At 39.6% G+C, this 22,861-nt stretch overlaps 3 protein-coding genes across 3 annotated transcripts; all 3 read left to right on the top strand.

Annotated features, from left to right (window-relative positions):
- The first annotated feature begins 3,544 nt into the window (after positions 1–3,544).
- On the top strand, positions 3,545–6,055 carry pou3f3a (POU class 3 homeobox 3a). Its single transcript, XM_044131429.1, has one exon. The coding sequence runs from the start codon at positions 3,948–3,950 to the stop codon at positions 5,223–5,225; it is 1,278 nt and encodes a 425-aa protein (XP_043987364.1). The 5' UTR covers positions 3,545–3,947; the 3' UTR covers positions 5,226–6,055.
- Positions 6,056–11,494: 5,439 nt separating this feature from the next.
- Positions 11,495–17,864, top strand: gpr45 (G protein-coupled receptor 45). The gene is made up of 2 exons (XM_044132412.1): positions 11,495–11,769; positions 14,563–17,864. Exon 2 carries the CDS (start codon positions 14,651–14,653, stop codon positions 15,818–15,820), a length of 1,170 nt encoding a protein of 389 aa, XP_043988347.1. The 5' UTR covers positions 11,495–11,769; positions 14,563–14,650; the 3' UTR covers positions 15,821–17,864.
- A 183-nt stretch (positions 17,865–18,047) lies between these two features.
- lg11h2orf49 (linkage group 11 C2orf49 homolog) lies at positions 18,048–20,992 on the top strand. Its single transcript, XM_044131888.1, has 4 exons — positions 18,048–18,283; positions 18,466–18,620; positions 19,726–19,978; positions 20,142–20,992. The coding sequence occupies exons 1-4, from the start codon at positions 18,173–18,175 to the stop codon at positions 20,196–20,198; spliced, it is 576 nt and encodes a 191-aa protein (XP_043987823.1). The 5' UTR covers positions 18,048–18,172; the 3' UTR covers positions 20,199–20,992.
- The last annotated feature ends 1,869 nt before the right edge of the window (positions 20,993–22,861 follow it).

A 22,861-nucleotide genomic window follows, 5' to 3' on the forward strand; every position in this document is an offset into this window, starting at 1 on the left:
AATGAGTTCAGGCTGTTCTATATTACCCTATGTAGAGGGGGAATTTTTAAAGAAAATCATGTTAAAAAACGATTTAAAAAAATTGCAGTGTTGTCTTTGAAGAGAATATATTTCTTGTTGCATTTGCTCTGGCCGTCCTCCTCTCTCATTTAAATTAGCTTGGCTCTTGACTGATGAAGCAAACCAAACAAAAACACCAGAAAAGAATGAAGAAAATCATCTGTTTCTCTTAACGGAAAAGAAAGAGAAGAAGAAAAAAAAAAAGACTCCTGGTTGCCAGACGAAAGCTTCTACTTTTCTCTTTCGGAATTTTTTTGGAAGCATTTACATTTTTCAAAAGTCCACCAAAGAAAATAGCCCCGGGGACAGAAATGTCTGATCTGCATATTGAAGCCTGAACAGAGGGCGCAGGAGGAGGACCAGGAGGAGGGGGCCAGAGGGAGTGGGAGGGCGACAGAGGGAGTCTCTGCACACATGATCCGAGGTTGATCGTAAAGAAACAATAATGTCAATTAGCTGACGGTGTCATACTCATTACGCTGGATTAATTGCAGCGTTCGCTAACAGATTATAGTTGTAGTTGTCGAGCAGCTCCCTGGTTGAGAGGGTGAAGCAGGGGCGGCTGGGTGGGGGCAGCGGGAAAAAATGTGCATCATAAGAAGGCCTCTTCACCCAGCTTCCTTCATGAATAACAAATAGAGGAGCGAGAGCTGTGACCAGGCAGCACAACACATGAAAAACATTACTGCCTTCCCTGATTTGTCTGCTTCTCCCCACATTATGGCGGGACCCTCGCAACATGTGAAACACTGTGGAGCTTTTTGTGCCATTTGGATGCACATTGGGCTGTTTCACAGATTACAGCTTGGTAATGAGCAGATTTTATCGTGTGGAAGATGTTATTCTACACCCATACATGGTCAGAATGAGGTTTTTGTGATAAGTGTAAAAACTTATCACAGTGATATTCCTGGTGTTTTCATTTAACACAAATTTTATGAGGTTAGTTTTTTATTTATCTATATATTTGTTTCATATAGCCCCAATGACGGCCCAGGTGGTTATATTTGGTATATTTAAGGTCCCTTCCTGTATTTTAATTTAGCTGAATGGGCTACTGCAGTAAACAGTTTGATCACTGATTCTACAAAATCGCATTAGCAGAACCATAAATTCTAACTGAGACTTTTCCTAAGACGATTTTTGCCTTTGGCTGGATGTATTTACATACAAACCCCGCCGCATTTATCAGCATCCATGTTAAAGTTGTACGACAAATCTTAAAATAAGCTCCTCTTGCATTGCTGTGTTATTACCCTGTAAAAAAAATCTGCTGCTGTTCTCTAAAAGGTGGACTGCAAAAACCTTAACACACCCATCATCGTTCTCCTCACTGAAATCATTCTTCCATCTCACCTACAGTAAAGATGGAAAGATACATTTGGTTTTAAACTTTGTAATTATTGCTCCGTATGTGTACAAGCTTGGTGGTAGCTTACTTTAGCAAATGACTCACAAAGAACAACTTACTGCAAAAATTATCTCATCTTACTAATTCTGAACAGCAGCACGGAGAAATTTACCTCTGCACCACATCCCATTTTCACCTATTGTAGAGAAATTCTGGACTAAGCTGTCACCTTGGGACTTTTTGTCACCTCACTTTTATTCACCAGGGAAACAGGAAGGTTTGGCTTTCTAATTAGAAGTACCTAGACACTCTGATTAACTTTGGAAATTAATTACCATACATGTTAAAAAAAAGGTTTCAGGTACTTTTTTTTTCTTTTTTTTTTTAAATAAAAATGTTTTAAGGGTACCTGGATTTGTGGAACTGTGAATTTTGTTTAAATAAATCTCAACGTATTTCTTTGCATGTTTTCCCTTCAACTGAAAAAAATAACAGAAGTTTGATATTTTTCCCATATTGCAAGTTTATATAGCTGCAATTAAAGGTTATGTATGTTTACACATCCTTCCCAGGAGCATTAGAAGTGGTAATATACCGTATGCAGATTGTCTACATATATGGTTAAACACACATGCATGTATTAATTGCTTCTACTTTACATGCGTGTGTTTCAACATAGCTATATATATATATATAGGTGTGTGTGTGTGTGTGTTAATATGGTAAAATGTATATCTAAAACCATCTTGACAATCAGAAAAAAAGCATGTACCAGCACTGCAGTTCTTTGACCATAGGAAGGTCCTGTTGTTGAGCTGCTTCATCAATGTGTATGATTGTAAATGTATCAGGTTTTATTGCAAAATTAAGTTAATATATCATATTTAATATTCAAAGTGATGCAGTGCTTCATTAAGTTTATAGCCTATTACCCAAAAAATAAATGGACAGAAGCTCTACATGTATGAAACAAGACAAGCAACATCAAAACCCAATACAGTATCTGTTTTTTAATAATAACACATCAATATATTTTTACTTCTTATTTAGTGTGATTTATATATTTATTGTAGGAATCTATCTATCTATCTATCTATCTATCTATCTATCTATCTATCTATCTATCTATCTATCTATCTATCTATCTATCTATCTATCTATCTATCTATCTATCTATCTATCTATCTATCTATCTATCTATCTAGAGAATCTCAAGACCACACTTGTTGGTCTGCAGTGCCCAGCGGGATCCTGGCCCCAGCGTTGGACGCCACCGCCATAATAAGCTAAAAGTAACCCTAATGGCTTACCAAACCCTTAACTGAAATTGAGTCTATTTATCATTCCCTTTTTGGACACAGCCCAAGATAAATCCAAGGAAAGATATAAATTAGCAGAAAGTTGACTGACCAGCCCCTGGCTGTCTCCTCCAGACTCAAATCTCCATGTGTCCATGTCCATGTTCTCTCTGACGCCCTGTAAAAAGCGAGGCGACCCGGTGAAACAACATCCCCACTTTATGGCCGAGGTTGCATGTGTACACCGAGGCAGTGGTTTGTGATGTTTGGTCTTAGAAAAAACATGAAGAAATGTTTCAACACAGCTCTCTGGCGCGCGCCTCAAGATTACAACATGCAAAGGGGGTCCATTAGGCACGAGAGACGCGCGCGAACACCTTCTTCTTTGTTCGTTTTTGTTTTTACTCAAATCTGATAGTTTCGATTCAAGCCCAGGCTGCTCCAAATTACATGAATACATTGTCAAGCAAATAATAATAATAATTGTATATCCAAAATAATATTGTAATTTAATAAAATCTTCTCCTTTTTGTTCTATTCCATCACTAAACGCGGCTCTGTGCGTGTGTTTTTATACTTTTTCCCATCATCAAATTGTCGCATCTTTACCTGAAAGCAGGAACTCCGAGCACCGACCATATAAATACACAAACTTCTCTTTCAGCAGAGCGTCCAATCAGCGGGGGGGAAGGTGGAGGGCGTGGGGTGTCGGGGGGAGAGGGGGGGTCTGCGCAGCCCTGCTGTTGTATTGGGCGGAGATGGTGGGAGCAAAACGCAGCCTTGGCACAGAATAAACTCACAATCCGTCTCCGAGGCTCCTGATAGAAGACGCACCGGATCGCGCAGATTCAAAAGGAGGGTGTGAAACAATTTTTTCAGTTTTACAGTTTTAATTCGTATCACTTTCAAGGTTATTTCATCTCATGATAAAAGATCGTCTGCTTGGAACGGATCAAAGAAAGAGTTTTTTTCTCTCTCTCTCTCTTTCTCTCTCTTATCATCACCTGCACAGTGGATTACGCCCTGCGTGGATTCTGGGACTCAAGAAAGTTTTCAAACTCTCGGGAATACACAGGAAAGTAAACTTTATGAAAAGCTTAACATGTTTTTTTTCTCTCGTCAAACTGTCTCTGGAGTGTTTGGTGCTTTTTAATAGCGCCAAGGCTTATTAGAGTATTTTTTTTATGGATTAAAACAAAGTAAGACCAAACCTAAAGGTGAGACACATCTGCAGATTTATGCCTTGGGGGATGGCAGCAGCCACCTCCGGTCCGTATTTGGCCAGCAGCAGGATTTTATCCGGTTCCATCGTGCACTCTGACCGGAGAGGTGCTGGAATGCAGCCGGGGACCACCGCCGTGACCACGGTGTCCGGCGGATACAGAGGGGACCCATCGGTTAAGATGGTGCAGAGTGCAGACTTCATGCATGGAGCCATGGTGGCGAGCAACGGTGGACACATGCTGAGCCATGCCCACCAGTGGGTGACTTCGTTGCCTCACGCAGCGGCCGCAGCAGCGGCGGCGGCCGCGGCCGCTGCAGCAGCAGAGACCGGCTCCCCGTGGCCCCCCAGCTCCCAGCCGCAGGAGGTGAAGCGGAACAGGGATGACCTGCACTCGGTTTCCGCTCTGCACCACAGGTCCCCGCATCTGGGAGCTCATCAGACGCACGCGGGAAGCTGGGGAGGAAGCTCCGCGGCGCACATCAGCAGCATCAGCGAGGGGCAGCAGCAGCAGCAACAGCAGCAACAGTCTCTGGTTTACTCCCAGCCTTCAGGATTTACAGTCAACGGGATGCTGAGCTCTCACACCGGGCAGAGCCTCGCTCACTCGGGGCTGCTGCGCGGGGACTCCCCTGAGCTGGACCACCACCACCATCACCACCAGAGCCACAACCACCACACGCACCATCACCAGCACCACGAAATGGGCCACGACCCGCAGTCCGACGAGGACACGCCGACGTCGGACGACTTGGAGCATTTTGCCAAACAGTTCAAGCAACGTCGGATCAAACTGGGCTTCACCCAGGCGGACGTGGGCTTAGCCTTGGGGACGCTGTACGGCAACGTGTTCTCCCAGACCACCATCTGCAGGTTCGAGGCGCTCCAGCTGAGCTTCAAAAACATGTGCAAACTGAAGCCGCTGCTCAACAAATGGCTGGAGGAGGCCGACTCCACGACCGGGAGCCCGACCAGCATCGACAAGATCGCCACGCAGGGGAGGAAGAGGAAGAAGCGCACGTCCATCGAGGTGAGCGTAAAAGGCGCGCTGGAGAGCCATTTCCTCAAGTGTCCTAAGCCGTCCGCGCAGGAGATCAACTCCCTGGCGGACACGCTGCAGCTGGAGAAGGAGGTGGTCCGGGTCTGGTTCTGCAACCGCAGGCAGAAGGAGAAGCGCATGACGCCGCCTGGACTGCCGCGCACCCCGGAGGACGCGTATTCTCAGGTGGGGAGCATTGGTCCGGACACGCCGTCTCCTTCCATAGAGTGCAAGAGGATGTACAGCGACACGTGAAAACAGCCAGGACGAACTGTCAAGGCAAGAAACTGAGAGCAAAGAGGAGAGAAAATGTTTCCTGACTCACCAGAATTTCTGAAGAAGTTTTTTCTATATCATAAATCCATCCGCAGTTTTAGTGTTTTTCTGTATGTGTTCATTCCAGAAGCAAAAAACAAAAAACAAAAGAAAAAAAAAACAAAACAAAACAAAAAAAAAGCAAAGAAGTCTACTTTTGTGTTTGTTTTGTATTTATCTGTAATACTGTCTTTGGGACAAAAATATTAATGCTAATCTAGAATCTGCACAAAAGCAAGAATAACGTACTCTAAATATGAAGTTACATAAATATGAAGACAAAAAGTTAAACATTTTTCCTAAATTGTACAAAATACAAGTTTTTTTTGTGATTCTGCAGATTTTCATGTCCATCCTGTTAGACCTGAAAGAAAGACATTTGTTTTATTCACTTTGTCCATGAATAGTTTTTGTAAGCCAGCAATAATAATTTAATCACCTCCCATTTTGTGTTGTGCATAAGTGGAATTAAGTTGAGACAAGAAAATGGCAAAAAAGTGTAGTTGAACACTTCTTTTATTCAGTAAGAATTTAGCACAAATTCCCAAAACTGTATGTACGGTCTGCTGTGTGCTCCTGTGTAAAGATTCAGTCTATTTATTTTTCCCTATGTGTCTATTTTCATGGAAGACCAATAATTTAATAAATTTGACATAAAACCATGTTAATATATGAGATGACCATCATTTGTTCTTTTATTCACAGCTCACGTCTCATCAGCATGCTTAGGTTTTGATAAACTAAGACGAGATCAGTGATTTTGGTGACCATTTAAGGCCTAAAAAAACCCTTGATTGCTCTATACTTTTTGATATTGTGGGGTAACCTACAGACATTTTCGCGTAGATGCAGGGAAATCAACAGCAAGTCCTTTTTATCTTAAATCATGTGCTGGTTTTGTGGGTTAGAAAAAGAGGCAATGAAGGGCATTTTTTAGGACTCCTCGTTAACAGAGGAAGACTGATGTAGAAACAGAGGATCTAAGGAAGATCAGCACCCCAAACTTGTTAAAACAAATGAGTTTCCTCTCACACTGAGCACAAATCTGAATAATTTGCCTCATGTTTCTGTTAGAGCCCCTCTGACCCCATCAAGAGTGGCTGAACTGATCACCGATCAGTTAATGAGCCCGTTCGTGGGGTGATAAACCGCACATCAGACCAGCCGGTGTGGCAGCGCTGTGGACTGCAGCTCTGTGGAAATCAGCCAGCGGATGGGGTCGGCTATCCCAGATGGCGGTTCACCTCGGCAGCAGTTGCCAAGGTGACGGAGAGATGGAGTGACACGAGGCAGCAAGCGGATCTTTTGCCACGGATGATGGGTTTGGGGAGATGGGAGCCGAGTGAGCGGGGGCTGACAAACAGCCTGTAATTTCATCTCCTTGTCTCTAAATATCACAATAATCCATGAGATGATGTTGGACATCTGGGGACGCTGATGGTAAGGGGGACAAGCTGTAGAAAAAGTCACAGAGGTTATCTGACCCCTTGCAAGAGGTCAAGGGTTTGCTGCTACTGTAGCTGCTGGGAGGTAAACAACAAACCAGGAAGTTAATGCATCACTTTTAATCACTGTCTGTGCTGGCATGCAAACAAAACACTGCCTTATACACATGATTTTTATCTTTATTTTTCTCTTTGGGACCTGTCACTCTATACGCTACATAACGAAATCAGTTTTTTAAATCTTTTACCACTGGAGTAGCTTGTCGCGTAGGTTTGTCAAAACACCCAAGCAGACGGCAGAAACTGTACAAGGTGTTCATTTGTTGTTCCTCGCTGGGCAGCTGGCAGCGTTTCAGGAAAAGTCTGGACAGACTTTGGACAAACTGCAACAAGAAAAACCAAGAACGCCAGGCAGTGAAAACAGAGCGAAAATCAAAGTGGAACAAAGCTTCAGAAGGTTTTTTTTTTTTTTTTCAACAAACCACAGCAGCAACATTTAAACTATATTTGAGAAGAGAAGGAAGAAAACATTTTCACTGACAGTTTTTCAGAAAATACGACCTTTTCAGGATATGTTTCAGAAATATTGCAAAAAAACCCAAAAGACTTTTAAGACAAAAACATAAAAATATATAATTTAACAGAAATGTAGTTTTTGAGGAGAGTTTTACTTTCTGTTAATTTTGTTTTTGCAGACTTAATTGCATTGTTGTTACTGTATTTATGTGACAGGTGGTCTTCCTTTTTTTGCTGACACCATCAAAAGTTTTGTCATTTTAAAGATAAGTTTCCTCTGATATGTTTTTTTTTTTTTTTGCTAACTTTGTTTATTTTTTTATTTTTGCTGTTATTTCTTTTAGCCTGTTCATATTTTTTTTCTGAGTACAGTTTCTGATTTGATTAAAATAGATGCTTAAAATTCTTTGAAAATGTTTTGTTTTACAATAAAGATACATTATTAGTTTATATTTATTTACTTGAATTTGTTTGTCATGATTTTTAATGTTCTGTGTTTTTTCCCTTTTGGTGATTTGTTATTTTTATTTCCAAACAGCTTCCATATTTTTGTTTTGGCGTGTTGAGTTAGAAAGTTTTGCTTTATAACACTCTGATTGCATATTAGTTAAATTTGCATATTCTGCCTCTTTTTTGTTTTTGTTTTATTAAGCCTGAGTTTCTTTCTTCTTTGCTTATGTTGTATTTCTTCTAATTTGTTTCAGAAAGGGAAAATTGTTTTGTTTTTCACAATTTGCTGAAAAAACTTTTGAAGTTTTAGGTTTTAGTTGTCTTGCTTTGGTGAATCAATTTGTTTGCTTTTGCTGTCTTCAGCCAATATTTTGTTTAGTATTTTTGGCAACTTAGTTACTGTTTTTTTTATTATTATTTTGTCCAGTTCTACATTTTGCTACAACATCTTTTAATATTTTGTGTTTTGGAGACATGTCCAGGGAGTACCCTACCTTTTGTACATTGACCTCTTTTGACCCTGCAAGGAAAAACGGGCATTTCTGACAATTATCTTGTACATTTTCTTTTCTGTTACATTTGATAAAATGTTTCTTTTTCTTCTTCTTTTATGGTTGATTTTTAAATGAGTTATTTTCCAAACATACTTATTAAATCCATTACTGCAACTATGTTTCCTTCCTGAGACATTAGTAGTCAAACTTAAACTAAAACTTTGATGCAACTTTAACTTGACATTTTCTGTCCTTTCACAAACATTTTTCGATAAAGACAAGTAAAAAAGAAAGTCCACTGCACATTTTAGCAGCATCCTCGGTCACGGTGTTAATGGTCAACATCTATCCTTTGCCTTTAAACATGACATCTTCCGTCTTAGCAGCAAGAAGAAAATGGAAGTATAATATACGCTTGCAGGATTGTGTTGTGATCCCCTCAAAGCCTGGCGATGCAAAGATAGGAGATAAGTCTGGAATTGGGGGATAAAAAGATGTTTAAAGGGTTTTGTCATCACACATCGCTCAGTGAATATCAATGCTGGGATTTGAAGAGGACGAGCTGATGATGCTGCAGAACACATGCAAACTCCTCAATCAGCAGAACAGGCTCAGTTCAAATATATATATATATATATATATATATATATATATATATATATATATATATATATATATATATATATATATATATATATATATATATATATATATATATATATATATATATATATTTACCTGCAAAGTTCTTATGAGGAATCAAATTGTGTCTGTGTGCTCAGCTCAAAAGTGACATCATTCATCACTAGATTATTGTTTCCTTCGTCTCTGAGCCATGTGGTGATTGCAGTTCCACGCCGAGGATGTTATTACCTCCTCGCAGTTGTAACTACTAATATGATTGCTCATAATTGCTCTTAAAGCCTTGTTCAGAGGTGCTTTACATGAAGCAATTACTGCGAGATTAATCCCCCTCTTTAATAGTTGTTGTTTGTGTCTCACAGTTTGCAGCACAGCCACACAGTCAGCTGACTAACACCTGCGCCTGCATCAAACTAATCATTTAACAGCGGCAAAGCCCCAATCTGCAACTGTTTCAATCCAGTTTGAACATTATCAATCCCCACTGCTCGGTGTTAATTATTTTTTACAACAGGGAGATATGTTAACCACCACGTCTAGCACTGATTAACACACTGCGGGTTCTACAAAAAAGAGCAGAAACTCATGAGGTGAGTAATGATTTCCTGGAATCAGAAGATCCTAAAAAGTGCCCCTATTCGGTGCGTGTGAGTGCATTTTAAAGAGTCTGACTTTTTCCTCTTTTTAAAAAAATAAAATAAAATAAAATAACCCTGAACACAGCTCAGTGTCCTCTCCCATCTGAAGGTTCTGATCAAAAGAGATTTTTCACTTTGCTTGTGTTTGCTTTTTCTTCGCTGATTGATGGAGCAGCTACCAAAGTCTCCCAATCAGGAAGGAATTAAAGCAAACATCTGTGGAACGACGGACGGGGAAATGAATTGTCTTTCCAGCAAGCTTTGTTGTGTGGCTGCCACCGAACGTGACAAGCATGCATGTGCCAGACCGCTGGAGTGGAACTCGTTTGATGGGCATGTTCAGCACATGGGCACGATGCCAATTTAGACAAGCATGCCATTTGAAAGAATATCGGCCTGCATGCTAAGTGACTAAACGTAGCTGTTTCTGTATGAACACACCAGATATCTATTGCAAAAACTAAAGTATTTGTGGAAAACCTGTGTATGAAAGGGAGGCTTTACTCCCCTTTGGCATCCAATTAAAAATCATTTAGATCTGAAGGGAAACAGAATGTTTATTTATTTTTATTAATGTAGACAGATATTAAATACATATAAGTTAAAAGCAAACAGTAATTCAATCAGTACCTGAACATACAGTACAATGCAGAATAGCTTGACCAGATGGAAGTTAGCATGAGGGCAATAGTGCCATCTTCTGGAGAGAATTAACAACGCATGTGAGTTTATTAATGGTTCTGGGTAAAACAAAAAAAGGGATAAGAACAAAAACAAACCCATTTACCTTCAGCAAAAGTAAACAAAGCAAAACAATACTTTGCAAACACCAAGGGTGATAATAAAATAATCGCCCAATTTCCAAATTTAAGTGAACAAACACAAATAAATTACCTTTGGAAAAACTGGATTTGTTTCTCAGTTATGACGCTAATGAGTCATGTTAATGAGTTACGCAATGAATATGTGTATGAACAATCATCAGAAGGACTTATTCTTTTAAAAAACATGCTGTTTCTAATATTAATTTTGCAAATTTAATGGACATTAGAAAAAATAATACAATTATTCTGAAATTTTAGGTACATGTCTGTCTATAAATAACTTAACTTTTCCTCCACATCTGCCCATTGGACGATCACTATAACTCTGCTTGCCAGGTGTTTGCCTGTTTAATCTGACCTTTATTGAAAAAGAGAACTATTGATTAAAGAAAGTCTGAATAGGACACAGCAAACATACAGACAAAGAGGCTCTGGTTAGGTGAGATACAGCTGAAAGTTTTGGCCTTGATGCAAAAATGTTTTTCGTGGAGGAAACACACACATTGCCCATCACTCTGAATGCACCATTTTCTGTGAAAGATAGGGATGGCAGCATCTTGATGTGGGTCGTGCAATCTGTTCAAAATTGTTGGAAGGATGGATGGAAGTAGAAAAGGGAAATTATGAAAAAACAAAACCTGTTAGAATTTGCAAAGTGTTGGAGTCTGAGCTGGAGGTTCACTGCAGCAGGATAATAACCCTTAACATAAAGTCAGAGCTTTAACAAAATGTTTCAACTCCATATTTCAGCTCAAATCTTTATACAAGTACCAATGAAGCACACATTAAGGTCTCCAAGCAGCACTATCTTAAATAAACATCTTTATTGAAAAGTACAAATGGGTACAAATACTTTATCACTGTGTACAGTTCAGCTGGCTAACTGCAGCCTGGTCAGTGAGGACATCAATAAGCAAATACAACTGGATCATGGCAAAAATTTAGCTTGAAGTCAACAGAAGTACCCCAGCACATAATACCTGGAGCTCTGTAATTGATACAAAATCTTTCTTATCAGAATCTAAGAAGTCAAAATTCTTTGAGGTACTTTCCACAGCTTGAGAACCGTATGGTCCAGTCAAAGTCCAGACTTCAACTCCGTGGAAGAACTTTCTGTTCCAGTTTAACCTATTTTAAACTTGATTACATAAAAAATAATAAAAACTATGACAAAGTCGTTATTTTTATCTTTATTGGACACACTTTTTGGGAGCAACGGATGCAGCATGGCGAAGTTGGCCGTAAGAAGGAGCATCGTGAGGAAGATAATGTTTCCTGATCGACTGCTCCTTTAACTAAGAGACCACCTGCTCCTCTGGCGTCAGCAGCGCCCACGGGCGGCACGATGGCTGCACGATCGATCCGGCAGTGAAATGTTGCAATGTGACATCTTCTCATAACAACGCTGGCATGCGCCGGATAAAAGGCACGGGAACGACTCCTTTTTTTTTTTACCCTCAAACCTCTTGTGTCAGGTAAGTCATTCTGGCTATGGCATTTAAAGAGATTTTGGTTGACTCTCTTAAGAGGGCATTTTCTCCGCCGTGACTCCTTCGGTTTCCGTAGAAAAGCGACGAATGCAGACAGCAGCAAAGTACATCATCTGCGGGAGAAATCCATATTCGCGTGTCGAGCTGAGAACACGCTGTGCAGCCCAAGTGACGGAGCTGAGGCAAAAAAACAACCCCCCCCCAAACAAAAAAAAACTTCAATAGAGGGAAAATGTTGGGAACATCCGGTGGGGGAAAAAATGACTTAAAATCTGCATGAAAATGAAGGAATTGGCGGCTCTATCTCAGGCTTGCCGAGCTGTAATCGCAGCTGGGCTGCTGTAAGTCTGACCACACCTGAAAACTGTGACCCTAAAGCAGAAGAGATGTTGCTCTTTATTTGGCCTTTATTCATACGGGGACTGTGGTCCTCTTCTGTCTGCACAGACAGGCTGATCATGAGCATTTCTTATTGACAGTTGTGCACAGCGGATGAAAGTGAGAGCTGCTTGTTGCCATGGAACTGCTGACCTTGTTTCCATGGCAACAGCCGGCATCACTATGCAGTGACTTGAAAGGTGGATTTCTGATTTACAAAGATGATTTTTTTTTTGCTATTACTTTTTGTTTTGTTTTGTTTCTTTCTTTTCTCTCTCTCTCTCGTTCTCTTTTTATTTTTATTTTTTAGAAATGATAGGATTCTGATTGATTTGTTGGATTCTGATTTTAATCTACATTTATGCAAGACATTACAAATACATTGAAATTACAAATCTTTTATAGAAAAATATAACTTACAGCAAATGAGTTAATATTAGTGTTGATCTTCTAAATTGGATTTCTATGCTTTATGTTTAAAATACTTGAAATAAATTAATTTGCTACTCCAGTAGTTTTATTTCACATTGGACATTTTGATAACAAGAATATACTTATACTTCAGTTATAAAGAAAGCCAGAGATAGTTTTAAAGGTTTTATGTCTTCACCAGAGGTGCCATAAATAAGGGAATGTACTCACAGTCCTGGTTTGCTTATATCCATATTTTAAAAGGTTTAATGTCTGGAAAGATTTAAACTGTTTTGCATTGAAACATAAACTGTAGCTGGATGAAAGTGCAATTAAGAATTCATATAATGTTGGCTTCTAGTATGTATATAAATATCCACCTTGCCCCCACTTGAACTTTTAAAATTAGTTTGACAATGCCCACCAATATAAAATAATATATTTTCATTACTTTCTATTTCAATCTAAAAGAGAACAACAACAAAAAATATGTAAGCATAATAAGTCATTTTTGAAATCATTTGAAATCAGTTATAGTTAACATGATGGGAAACCTTTAGTTTTGCCAAAGAATTGAAGACATGCAGCAGCCATCTTGAAGTGTTGCCAATAAAGAAAATATGATTCCTTTAAATATAAAGGCTAAAACAGGACAGAGCCCCAACTACCAAGACAGTTAAAGTGTAATAAACATCTTATCATGCTGAGAGTCTCCACACACTCATGGGTGACTCACATGCCTCTGACTTAATCAAGCTGCATCATCATTATCTAATAAGGCAACCTAGAGGGAGAGTGGATTAGGATGACAGCAGACTGCACCGTGGGTGGGCTGTAAATGTGTGTTTTCCTACTCGTGTGAAACTCTGATGATGACCAATTGGCAGTTAATCATCAACTTCTGTGGACTAAGCTCGGCGACACATTTCTCTCCTGTTTTGCAGGCCTATAAACAGCGGGTGAAAGCAGTATTGAATTGTCGACGCTTTCCTCTGTGAATATTTTTGAAGCATTTCCACTGACATGAAATTCACACCAGATGTTGGTAGCAGCACAAGTGATCCACATATACAAAATGAATGTATATGTAAGGAAAAAAAGAAGGACATATGGAGTAATTGAACACATGAAAGCCTTTTATTGGCAACAAAAACATTAAGACATCTTTATGGAGAAACTAATCACAAACATCACAAGAAATTGTTTTTGATCCATTCTTCCACACACTGTCCTCAGATCATGAAGCTTCTGAGGATCCTTTCTATCAACTTTGATCTTTGCACAGATTGTTAAACATCTGGCACAAATGCAAACCAATTTAGAGGTAGCCGTCCATCTAAACTAAAAAAGACCAAGAGAGCAGTGATCAGAGAAGCAGTCAATAGATCGATTATAATTCTGGAGGAGCAACAGAGATCCAAAACTCGGGTGGGAAGGGCTGCAAAACAATGAAGAACTATTGCATGAACTATTGGAAATGTGGAAAGATAAAATCCTTTCTTAAAAAAAGAAAGCCATAAGTAGTCTCATTTGTCATTCACCTAAACCATTTAGAGGACACAGATGACATCGACAAGATGGAAACTGAACTTTGTGGTTTACATGCAAAATGTTGTCTGTGGTGCATCAGTGAAACACAGCGGTAGCAGCATCATGCTGAGTGGATTCTTTAATTTTGCAGGTAAAAAGAAGCTAGTTAGAGTTGTATAAGAGCATTGCTGGAGCTATGCCATTTACTAATTAGCTTACCTCTGATGGCAGATAGTTGAGCTGGATTTTATTCAGGGGTACAACAGAATAAGGGGATGAATACATTTTTTAAACTTTCTATTTGCAAAACTGTGAAAAAAGCTCGCTTTCCTCTCCTTCCTGTTCTCAAAAGTCTGCAGTTGTACATAACAAAATCTAAAAATATTAACGTAGTTCAGAAAAACATTGCATTCATTTTACGAAATCACAAAGTTTTTTATTCTTGTCTTCCTGTTCCAGATTTTGCCAGAAACCTCAGTTGGTAAACTGGTCAGAGTGACATCAATCAGCCAGCTATGTTCTTCTTCCCCTGGGTTGATTGTGCCTGATGGAAGCTGCCATGGCTTTTTGTAACGAAAGCCTGCTGGACGACTGTGACCTCTTGGAGCCAGATGTGGAGCAACCAGCAGAAACTCTCCCGCCGGACGTGTCGCCTCCTCTCATATCGGTCACTCTCCGGGTGACACTGGCGGCCATTATGATCTTCATGATAACCATTGGTTTCCTCGGCAACGCAATCGTTTGTCTGATCGTCTACCAGAAGCCCGCCATGCGCTCAGCTATCAATCTCCTGCTGGCCACATTGGCTTTCTCTGACATAATGCTCTCGCTGCTCTGCATGCCCTTCACCGCTGTCACCGTGGCTACCACCGACTGGAGCTTCGGGAGCGGCTTCTGCCGGGCCTCCATCATGCTGTACTGGCTGTTCGTTCTGGAAGGAGTGTCCATCCTCCTCATCATCAGCGTGGACCGATTTCTCATCATTGTGCAACGGCAGGACAAGCTGACCCCACACAGGGCCAAAGTGCTGATAGCAGGTTCCTGGGTGCTGAGCCTGTGCGTGTCGCTGCCATCTGTGGTCGGGTGGAGGACAGGCGCAGCAGGGATCGGGGGCACCTGGGCGCCGCAGTGCGTGCTGGGGTATAGCGAGTCAATGGCAGACCGGGGGTACACAGTCCTCCTGGCTGTGGCCGTGTTCTTTGTACCGTTTGCGGTCATGCTGTACTCGTACATGTGCATCCTAAACACGGTGCGCCGCAACACCCTGCGCATCCACAACCACACCAGCGAGCGTTCCTGTCTGCCCGCTCTCAACCAGGTCAGCAAGATGAGGCTCACCGGGCTGCAGCGGCCGCCTCACATCAAGGTGGACATGAGCTTCAAGACCCGAGCCTTCACCACCATCCTCATCCTCTTCGTGGGTTTCTCCGTGTGTTGGCTGCCCCACACCGTGGTCAGCCTGTTGGCCGTGTTCAGCCGGCAGTTCTATTACAGCCCCATCTTCTACCCGGTGAGCATCGGCGCTCTGTGGCTCAGCTACCTGAAGACGGTGTTCAACCCCGTCATCTACTGCTGGAGGATCCGCAAGTTCAGGGAGGCCTGTCAGGAGTTCATCCCCAAAAGCTGCAGGCTGTGTCCCCGAATGCCAGGCAGGAGCCACAGGAGAGTGAGGCCCAGCAACATTTATGTGTGCAGCGAGATTCAGTCTGCTGTGTGAAACAGCAACCGACCCTTCTGCTAGATGTTTTCATGTTTTAAATGCTCCCCCGCAACAGGAAGTATGTTTTAAAGCAATATACCACAAAACGTAGATTCAATAATGAACACTCCATCTAAACATAATCTCTTGAACACTTTCGTATTTGTTTTGTTTGCAACCATAAACTCATGTGCATACTCCAACACAAAGTAGCACATACATAAGAGGATGACATTTGTTCCAATCATTTTATGTAAGGTAACTTTATGCAAAGCCTCATACCTGGAGAAGGTAAATATTTATTCTGAAGTCTCGATGAACATTTTCAGGTAGAGATAGCTCTGCACTTTGACTGGGCCATTCTAAGATTTTTTTTTTCTAAACCATGCATACTTAAGTCCAATCCGCCCTTTTCTAACACCTGAATCAAATGGTTGAAATTGATCTTTTAGCTCTGCAGAGACCTGGCAGGGTGTCTGTCAGGTTTAAGCACCTAGAACATCAAATACAGACACAAGGATTGACAAGAGAGAGTTAGATTCTTTTTACTCGCGAGGAGAGGGGACAGAGACGTGCTTCCAGCTACAATCTCTTACCGCTCTGAAAACACATTCCGCCGCACCTCTCTTTTTACTGAATAAAGACCTCCCTATTACATTCAGCTCTAATGGGTAAAAAGGGAGGAAACAAAACATGCAGCTGCATCGTGATTCCCAGTTTCATAAGATAAACTAGAACATTTACTACGAACAGTATGACTGTAGAAGGCTAATCAGCACCATTACGCTACAAACTATCTTATTATAGACACGAAAGGTCAGGATGTCCTTCTGCTGAGCAGCAGTCTGATTAGAACAAGCTGGTGCCGGCTGTCTCTGGATCCTTCAAGCAGGGCCTCCTTAAACACACTCAGAAACATAGTTAAAGCAATTCAGAATGTACAATGTTTAATATATACAATTTCTCCAACAGGGTCATTAATGTGATTCAGGCGTGAGAAAATATGGATGCATCCAAAAGCTGCAGGAAGGAAGATCTAGAGGAGTGGAATAGGGCACCCCTGATTTAAACCATCTTATTGTAGTTCTGTCTGTAAGTTTGGGGTTGCTGCTCTGCTGGAAGGAAAAGCTTCACCTCAAGTCATAACAGCCTCCATCTGGTTTTCTTCCACAATAGATTTTTATTTAATTCCATCACTGTTCCAATCAACTCTGACCAGATTAGTTCTCCCTGCTGAAGAAAAACCTTTCCACAGCAGAATGCTGCCACTACCATGTTTTACAATGGGGTGGAAGTGTATAGAATGTAAAACACCTTCCTATGTTTTGATTAGCTTGATGTTGTACTACACTCCATTTGCTTTAAGATGATGGATTATGTAGTGCTAAGTGAGAGGCTGAAAGCTTGGGGTAATTTTGTATAGCCTATCCCACTCCATTTATTCACTTTTCATTTTATCTTTGAAACAATGTGTCATTTTTTCTTCCATTATGCAATTATGTGCTACTTTGTGTTGGCCTAACACATAAAATCTCAATAAAACACATAAAAGTTCTGGGTTGGTGTGAACAATCTAAAATGGCACTGAGCCAGTGTGTCCTTTCTGTGCACAAAAAGGTAAAAAATGAAATAGAAGAAAAACATCATATCTTCTGCAAACATCATGTGCAGTATATTGTCTACTGTTTGTTTCCATAAGTAAATACAGTATATGCTTAGTTTGCAGATTATTACAGAAGTTCCAACTGTTTTACATCTTCCCTTGTGAGCTACTGGTTTGACCTGTCTGCTGCACGCTGTAACCTGTTGTCCATAAAAAACAAATCATTAGGGGAAAAAATATTGTTATTGTCAGATGTGTAAAAGTGAGGGGGTTTCAGACAAATCAGGCAGTATAAATGTTCAGTAAGCTATATACATATATATATATAAAAAAAGCTAACCAATACCAAGAAGTGCGGAATTTTGTAATATCAAACTGTTGTTTTGTCAGTTTTAAATGTTTGTTGAGTTTAATTTCTAATTTTTTGAAAGGCAAAGCAAGGTTATTAAAGATTTTTGTATGAAGTTCCACTAAGTATGTGTTTTTTTTCCTGAAATAGGAAAAAAGTATATAGTCTAGGTCTTTGTGCATCCATCTATCTGCTCATCCTACTTGACCCTCAGTGAGCTGGTGCCTTTCTCGAATGATTCTTTCCTATTCGAGAGTTTCGTTTTCAAGAAATGTAGGAATTTACCAAGAAATTAAGAAAGAAAACGGCCTTCTGAAAGAGACAGCAGAAAGAGCTTGTTGTGTCCAGCAGGTGGCAGTGCAGGATTGCAAAGGAGAAGCTATCGTCGATAAATCCTCAAAGAAGAAGAGTAGCAACAATGGCTGCTGCCACAGGACAAAATAAACAGCGTGTTTCGACCTCAGATGCGGACCTCTTACTTCACCCTGAGCTTCTATCTCAAGATTTTATGCAGCTCATTTTAAAGGAGGTGAGTTAAATGTTTAAGAGGGATGCGGAAGTAATCCTTTGATTGTGGAAAAAACAAGAATGTTGAAATTTTAGCTTGTCAGCTAAACAGTAGGGCTTTTTTATTTTTAACTCGCTCTCTCTTTCTGTACGTGTTGTGTGAATTTTATGTTGGACTCCGGGGTTTTCTTTGTCATGAACCAGAGAAATGTCAGTACCAGAGCCTGTGAAGACAGGGACCGGCTCACAGAGCTCTACCTGCTGCATGTCATACCGCTGCCGCAGAGGACTTTACCCAATAACCGCTGGGGACGGAGGATGCAGAAGAGCCGCGAGAGACAGACAGCCGCTGGACACAGGTCAGAAAGGTCAAGGTTCACTCTTCAGGCTGAAGGACATTGATGGATTGTATCTGAAGGATAAATTTCTTGCTGTCGGCTAGGCTATTTTTTCTGTATTTACCCCAAGAAACTTGCATATTTTAAATATATTTTATCCCACATATCATTTAACGCCACAAAATAAAATAAATCAAGACATAAACGCATAAAGTGAACAAATATCTAAAACATCGATTTTAGACTAAGCTATGTATTAAAAGAAGTTGCATTTTTATTTTTATTTTTTGTAAGCCTCCAATATCAAAAAACACCCATCATAAGGATGTTAGATGAGCATTTCCTGAATCATTCTTTATTTTTCTATTTTTATTGTTGCATAAAGATGTAACCCAATGAAGTAAAATTTACATAAAGTGAGTGCAATACATGATTGTTTTTGACAGCATTCTCTTACTAACTTACTAACTCTCCTGCCAAGCTATTGCTGACAGGATCTTTCAGATACCTTTCTGGTCATCTTGTCGCTTTTCAATATTGATTTATTGTTGATCTTATGAAACAATTTGAGAGACTACACGTTTCCCGCTAAATGTATTGTATTTAGAAGAGATTTTTATTCTTTGCAATTGATTTCAAACACAGACATTATACCAGCCGTTCATCAATAAATTCCCAACTTATGGATGATTCTTACTCAGCTTTACAGCTGATAATTTATTATTTATTTTCTATAATCTATAATCTGGTTTTATTGGTTTTAGTGGCCTTTATTTGAAAGTGGCATCACGTGTTTCGACCTTACATGGGCCGTTAGTTAGCCCTGCACCACCATAGCACCCCTGGTAACATGGTTTTGAGACATCATAATTCAACAAAATCAAATTATATTTTAGTCTCAAGTGTGTCACTTATGTCAAAATGGATTAACTGTATTAGATATGCATTGGGAGAGTTGGAAAATCCCTGTCACAAGAAATTGTCTGTCATAATGTAAGAAATAGAAAAAAATTAAAACAGTACGGACCTCGGTATTTATTCATTCCTTTGCAGATGTGTCTATCTTTGACTAAGCTGAATTCTGTTCACACTGAACATCTGTTGGATATTTTTGTCGTGTTTCCAGCTCCTGTAATGACCAACACAGGAAGAGACCACTGATTGTGTTCGACGGAAAGTCCTCTCAGTCGGGCCCGCTGAAAGTGAAGAAACCCGAGGGCACGAAAGGGTCAGCCGGAGTCACAGACAGACTAAAACCTCCTCCTGCTGCAAATCTTTCCAACCCCATCCGTAAACTCTCGGGCTCTTCATCGTCGTCTTCCTCGTCCACACACCGCGGCTCTGAAACCGCAAACCTCAAACGGGACACAGGCGACTCAGTAGGAAGTTACTCTGATCGGCTGGAAATCCTTCAAATAAATTTATAATATTGTACTATAACAGCTTAAGGAGTTTTCCCGAAAAGAAGTTGAACAAATATTGTTTTTAAAAGATTTTAATAACGATGAAGTGTTATGATAAATTTTTCTCTTGTTTTTTCAGGGTGCTCTAAAATCTCCTGAAGTGAAGAAAAAGATCCAGCACATAACGTGGCCGTGACATCTGACCCAGCATGGCAGCTCAGACTCATCTGTACATCTCTCCCCATCATCTCTTTTTACCTCTCACAGCCTAACCTCTCATGATTACAGTTTTCCAACTAAAAGATGTAATGAGCGTTTTTTTTGGGATGTACATAAGGACCCCTTTAATATTCCTATTTATGGTGGACAGAGACGCTCAGGAGATCAACCCTGCTTGTTGAAGTCAGGATCTTCCTGGTTGCTTTTTGCAGCCTCAAGTGCCCTTTTTGTCCTCATAGCCAGCATCTGTCATCTTGTTGTTGTTTTTTTTAAAATTTGATAAGAATGACTGTTGATGCTTTCATGTATTTGATGAAAATGTGATTTTTCCTGGTTTATAAAAAATACAGAAGAATCCTACACTTTGATATGGATAGGCATATTGATGCCCCAATGAGACAAACTTGTTACCCTAATCACAACATCGTATAGCAGTTGACTCAGTCATTTGGTAACCAATGGATGCTTTTCAGTTGTTGCTGTAATTCCAGTAAGATCAAGGTTTTATTTAGTAATATTTCTAAAATTCTCAATTGATCATGCTCAAGGGTTAAATGGGCATCAAGCAGAAGGTTTGGGAAAATTATGACTACTTTTGTATATTGAACGTAAACTGACCCGAGCTTAGATCCCTGTAATGCTGTATTTATTGGTTAGGATAATTTTCCTTCTCAGCGGGTGTCTTTGATGTAGACAAAGTTTATTAGACTCACCGGAAAAATGTTTTCAGCATTTGTAGAAACAGTTTTTTAAAATAAATTCTCAACAAACCTCTTTGTTGTCTTAAATCTTGAGGAAAGATTGTTGGTTTTGTCTCAGTTATTTCATATACTTTTACTGTAAAATATACAGCACATGACGTGCTGTTATATTATAAAATCAAATGTTATTGTGAAAGCCCTTTCATTTTTTTATAAGTTATTTTGTTGGCACATTATGAAAGAATACAAAAATTAATTGCTAATTACCTCTAGCTTGGATGTTATATCAGCTCTTAATCAGTCCTACAAAACTACTTGATAATTACTAGTTTTCAATAAATGCTTTCAAGAACTAATATACTACTTATGTTTTATCTAAAGCTCCTCCAGAGAGTTTTTTACTTGTCTTTTTAATGCTTTTTAATAGTGAGCAAACATGTATTATATTCAATATGGCCTTATTAGGGTTATAGTACAATGTGAATAGTATTACTTGCCTGAATCGTGTCAAGTCTTTTACAGAGTGTCTCTACCAGCTTTTCCACATCCATCTTGCAACTTACATTTTCAAATGTTGCCGCAGATTTTGAAATTGATTTAGGTTTGGAGTTTCATTTGGTAATTTTAACACATTAATATGCTTCGATCTAAACCATTCCATGGTAGGCCAAAAAGTTCTTTTTTTCCCTTCCCATCTTTAATGTTTGCTGCGTCAACTGCATGATTTGCTGCTTAATTTAAACGTGATTTCTGTTGGATTTCTTCTGGTTACTCTTCCATAAAGGCCAGATTTGTTGAGCGCTTTACTAACAATCTCTGTAGCTCCTCCAGAGCTGCTTTGAGCTTTTTGGCTGCTTATTTGAGCTATCAGTTTAGGTGAGAAGCCATTGTGTTACTTTTTTTTATTATTATGAAGTGGTGATTGAAACATTGGCTCTGAAATGTTTTGAGCTTGGGATATAGTTTTGTAACCTAATTTTCTTAAATCATTTCCATATAAAATCCCAGTAATATGTAGTGACATTTGTGGATGAACTGACAAAATCTGAAAAATTTCAAGGTAAAGCAAATTTACAATTCAGTTTTTATTTTATTCATTTCCTGTATTTATTTTTATTTTTGACTAAAATCAGCGGCATCAGCAGAAGGTTTGGAGAAAATTATGACATTCTGTATATTGAACGTCAATAGGAAAACTTTGAAATACACCGTGTTCCAAATTATTATGCAAATGATATTTTCTCAGACTTTCTTAAATGGTCAATGCAAATGATGGTCAGTATAATTTTCAAGTCATGAGCTATTACAGTATTAATCAAATTTTACTGAACAAAGCTCCCAGAAACAAAACTATTTTTTTCAAAAACAAAAAACTCAAAATGCACTGTTCCAAATTATTATGCACATCAGATTTTCTTAACATTTTATGGATTATAAAGAACTGCAAACAGTCATTCTTTGAATGTGCAGCATTAAGTGGTTACATGTACTAAAGTCAAAAGTTATTTTAATCAATAACAGACAGAGTTACATGTTAACACAGGACCTTCTTTGGTATCACAGCACAATTCTTGATCCATTGAACTTGTGAGTTTGTGGAAAGTTTCTGATTGAATTTCTTTGCAGGATGTCAGAAAACTTTCCCAGAGCTGCTGGTTTGATATGAACTGCATTCCACCCTCAGATCTTCAGCTTGAGGAAACTCCAAAGGTTCTCAATAGGGTTGAGGTCAGAGGTCAGAGGAGGATGGTGACCACACCATGAGTTTCTCCCCTTTCATGCCCATAGCAGCCAATAACACAGCGGTTTTCCTTGCAGCATTCATTGTCATGATGAAGATGATTTTGCTACTGAAGGTTCAGCTCTTCTTTTTGAACCATGAAAGAAAGTGATCAGTCAGAAAGTCCAAATACTTTGCTGAGGTCATTTTCACACCTTC

This window comes from Gambusia affinis, linkage group LG11 (genome assembly GCF_019740435.1).
Source record: "Gambusia affinis linkage group LG11, SWU_Gaff_1.0, whole genome shotgun sequence".
NCBI classification, from domain to species: Eukaryota; Metazoa; Chordata; class Actinopteri; order Cyprinodontiformes; family Poeciliidae; genus Gambusia; species Gambusia affinis.

Coding starts and splice junctions, on each gene's coding strand:
- lg11h2orf49 (XM_044131888.1), top strand. CDS start 18,173: ATGGCTGCTGCCACAGGACAAAATAAACAGCGTGTTTCGACCTCAGAT. Junction 18,621..19,725: donor CAGACAGCCGCTGGACACAG/GTCAGAAAGGTC, acceptor TCGTGTTTCCAG/CTCCTGTAATGACCAACACA. Junction 19,979..20,141: donor AACGGGACACAGGCGACTCA/GTAGGAAGTTAC, acceptor TTGTTTTTTCAG/GGTGCTCTAAAATCTCCTGA.
- gpr45 (XM_044132412.1), top strand. CDS start 14,651: ATGGAAGCTGCCATGGCTTTTTGTAACGAAAGCCTGCTGGACGACTGT.
- pou3f3a (XM_044131429.1), top strand. CDS start 3,948: ATGCCTTGGGGGATGGCAGCAGCCACCTCCGGTCCGTATTTGGCCAGC.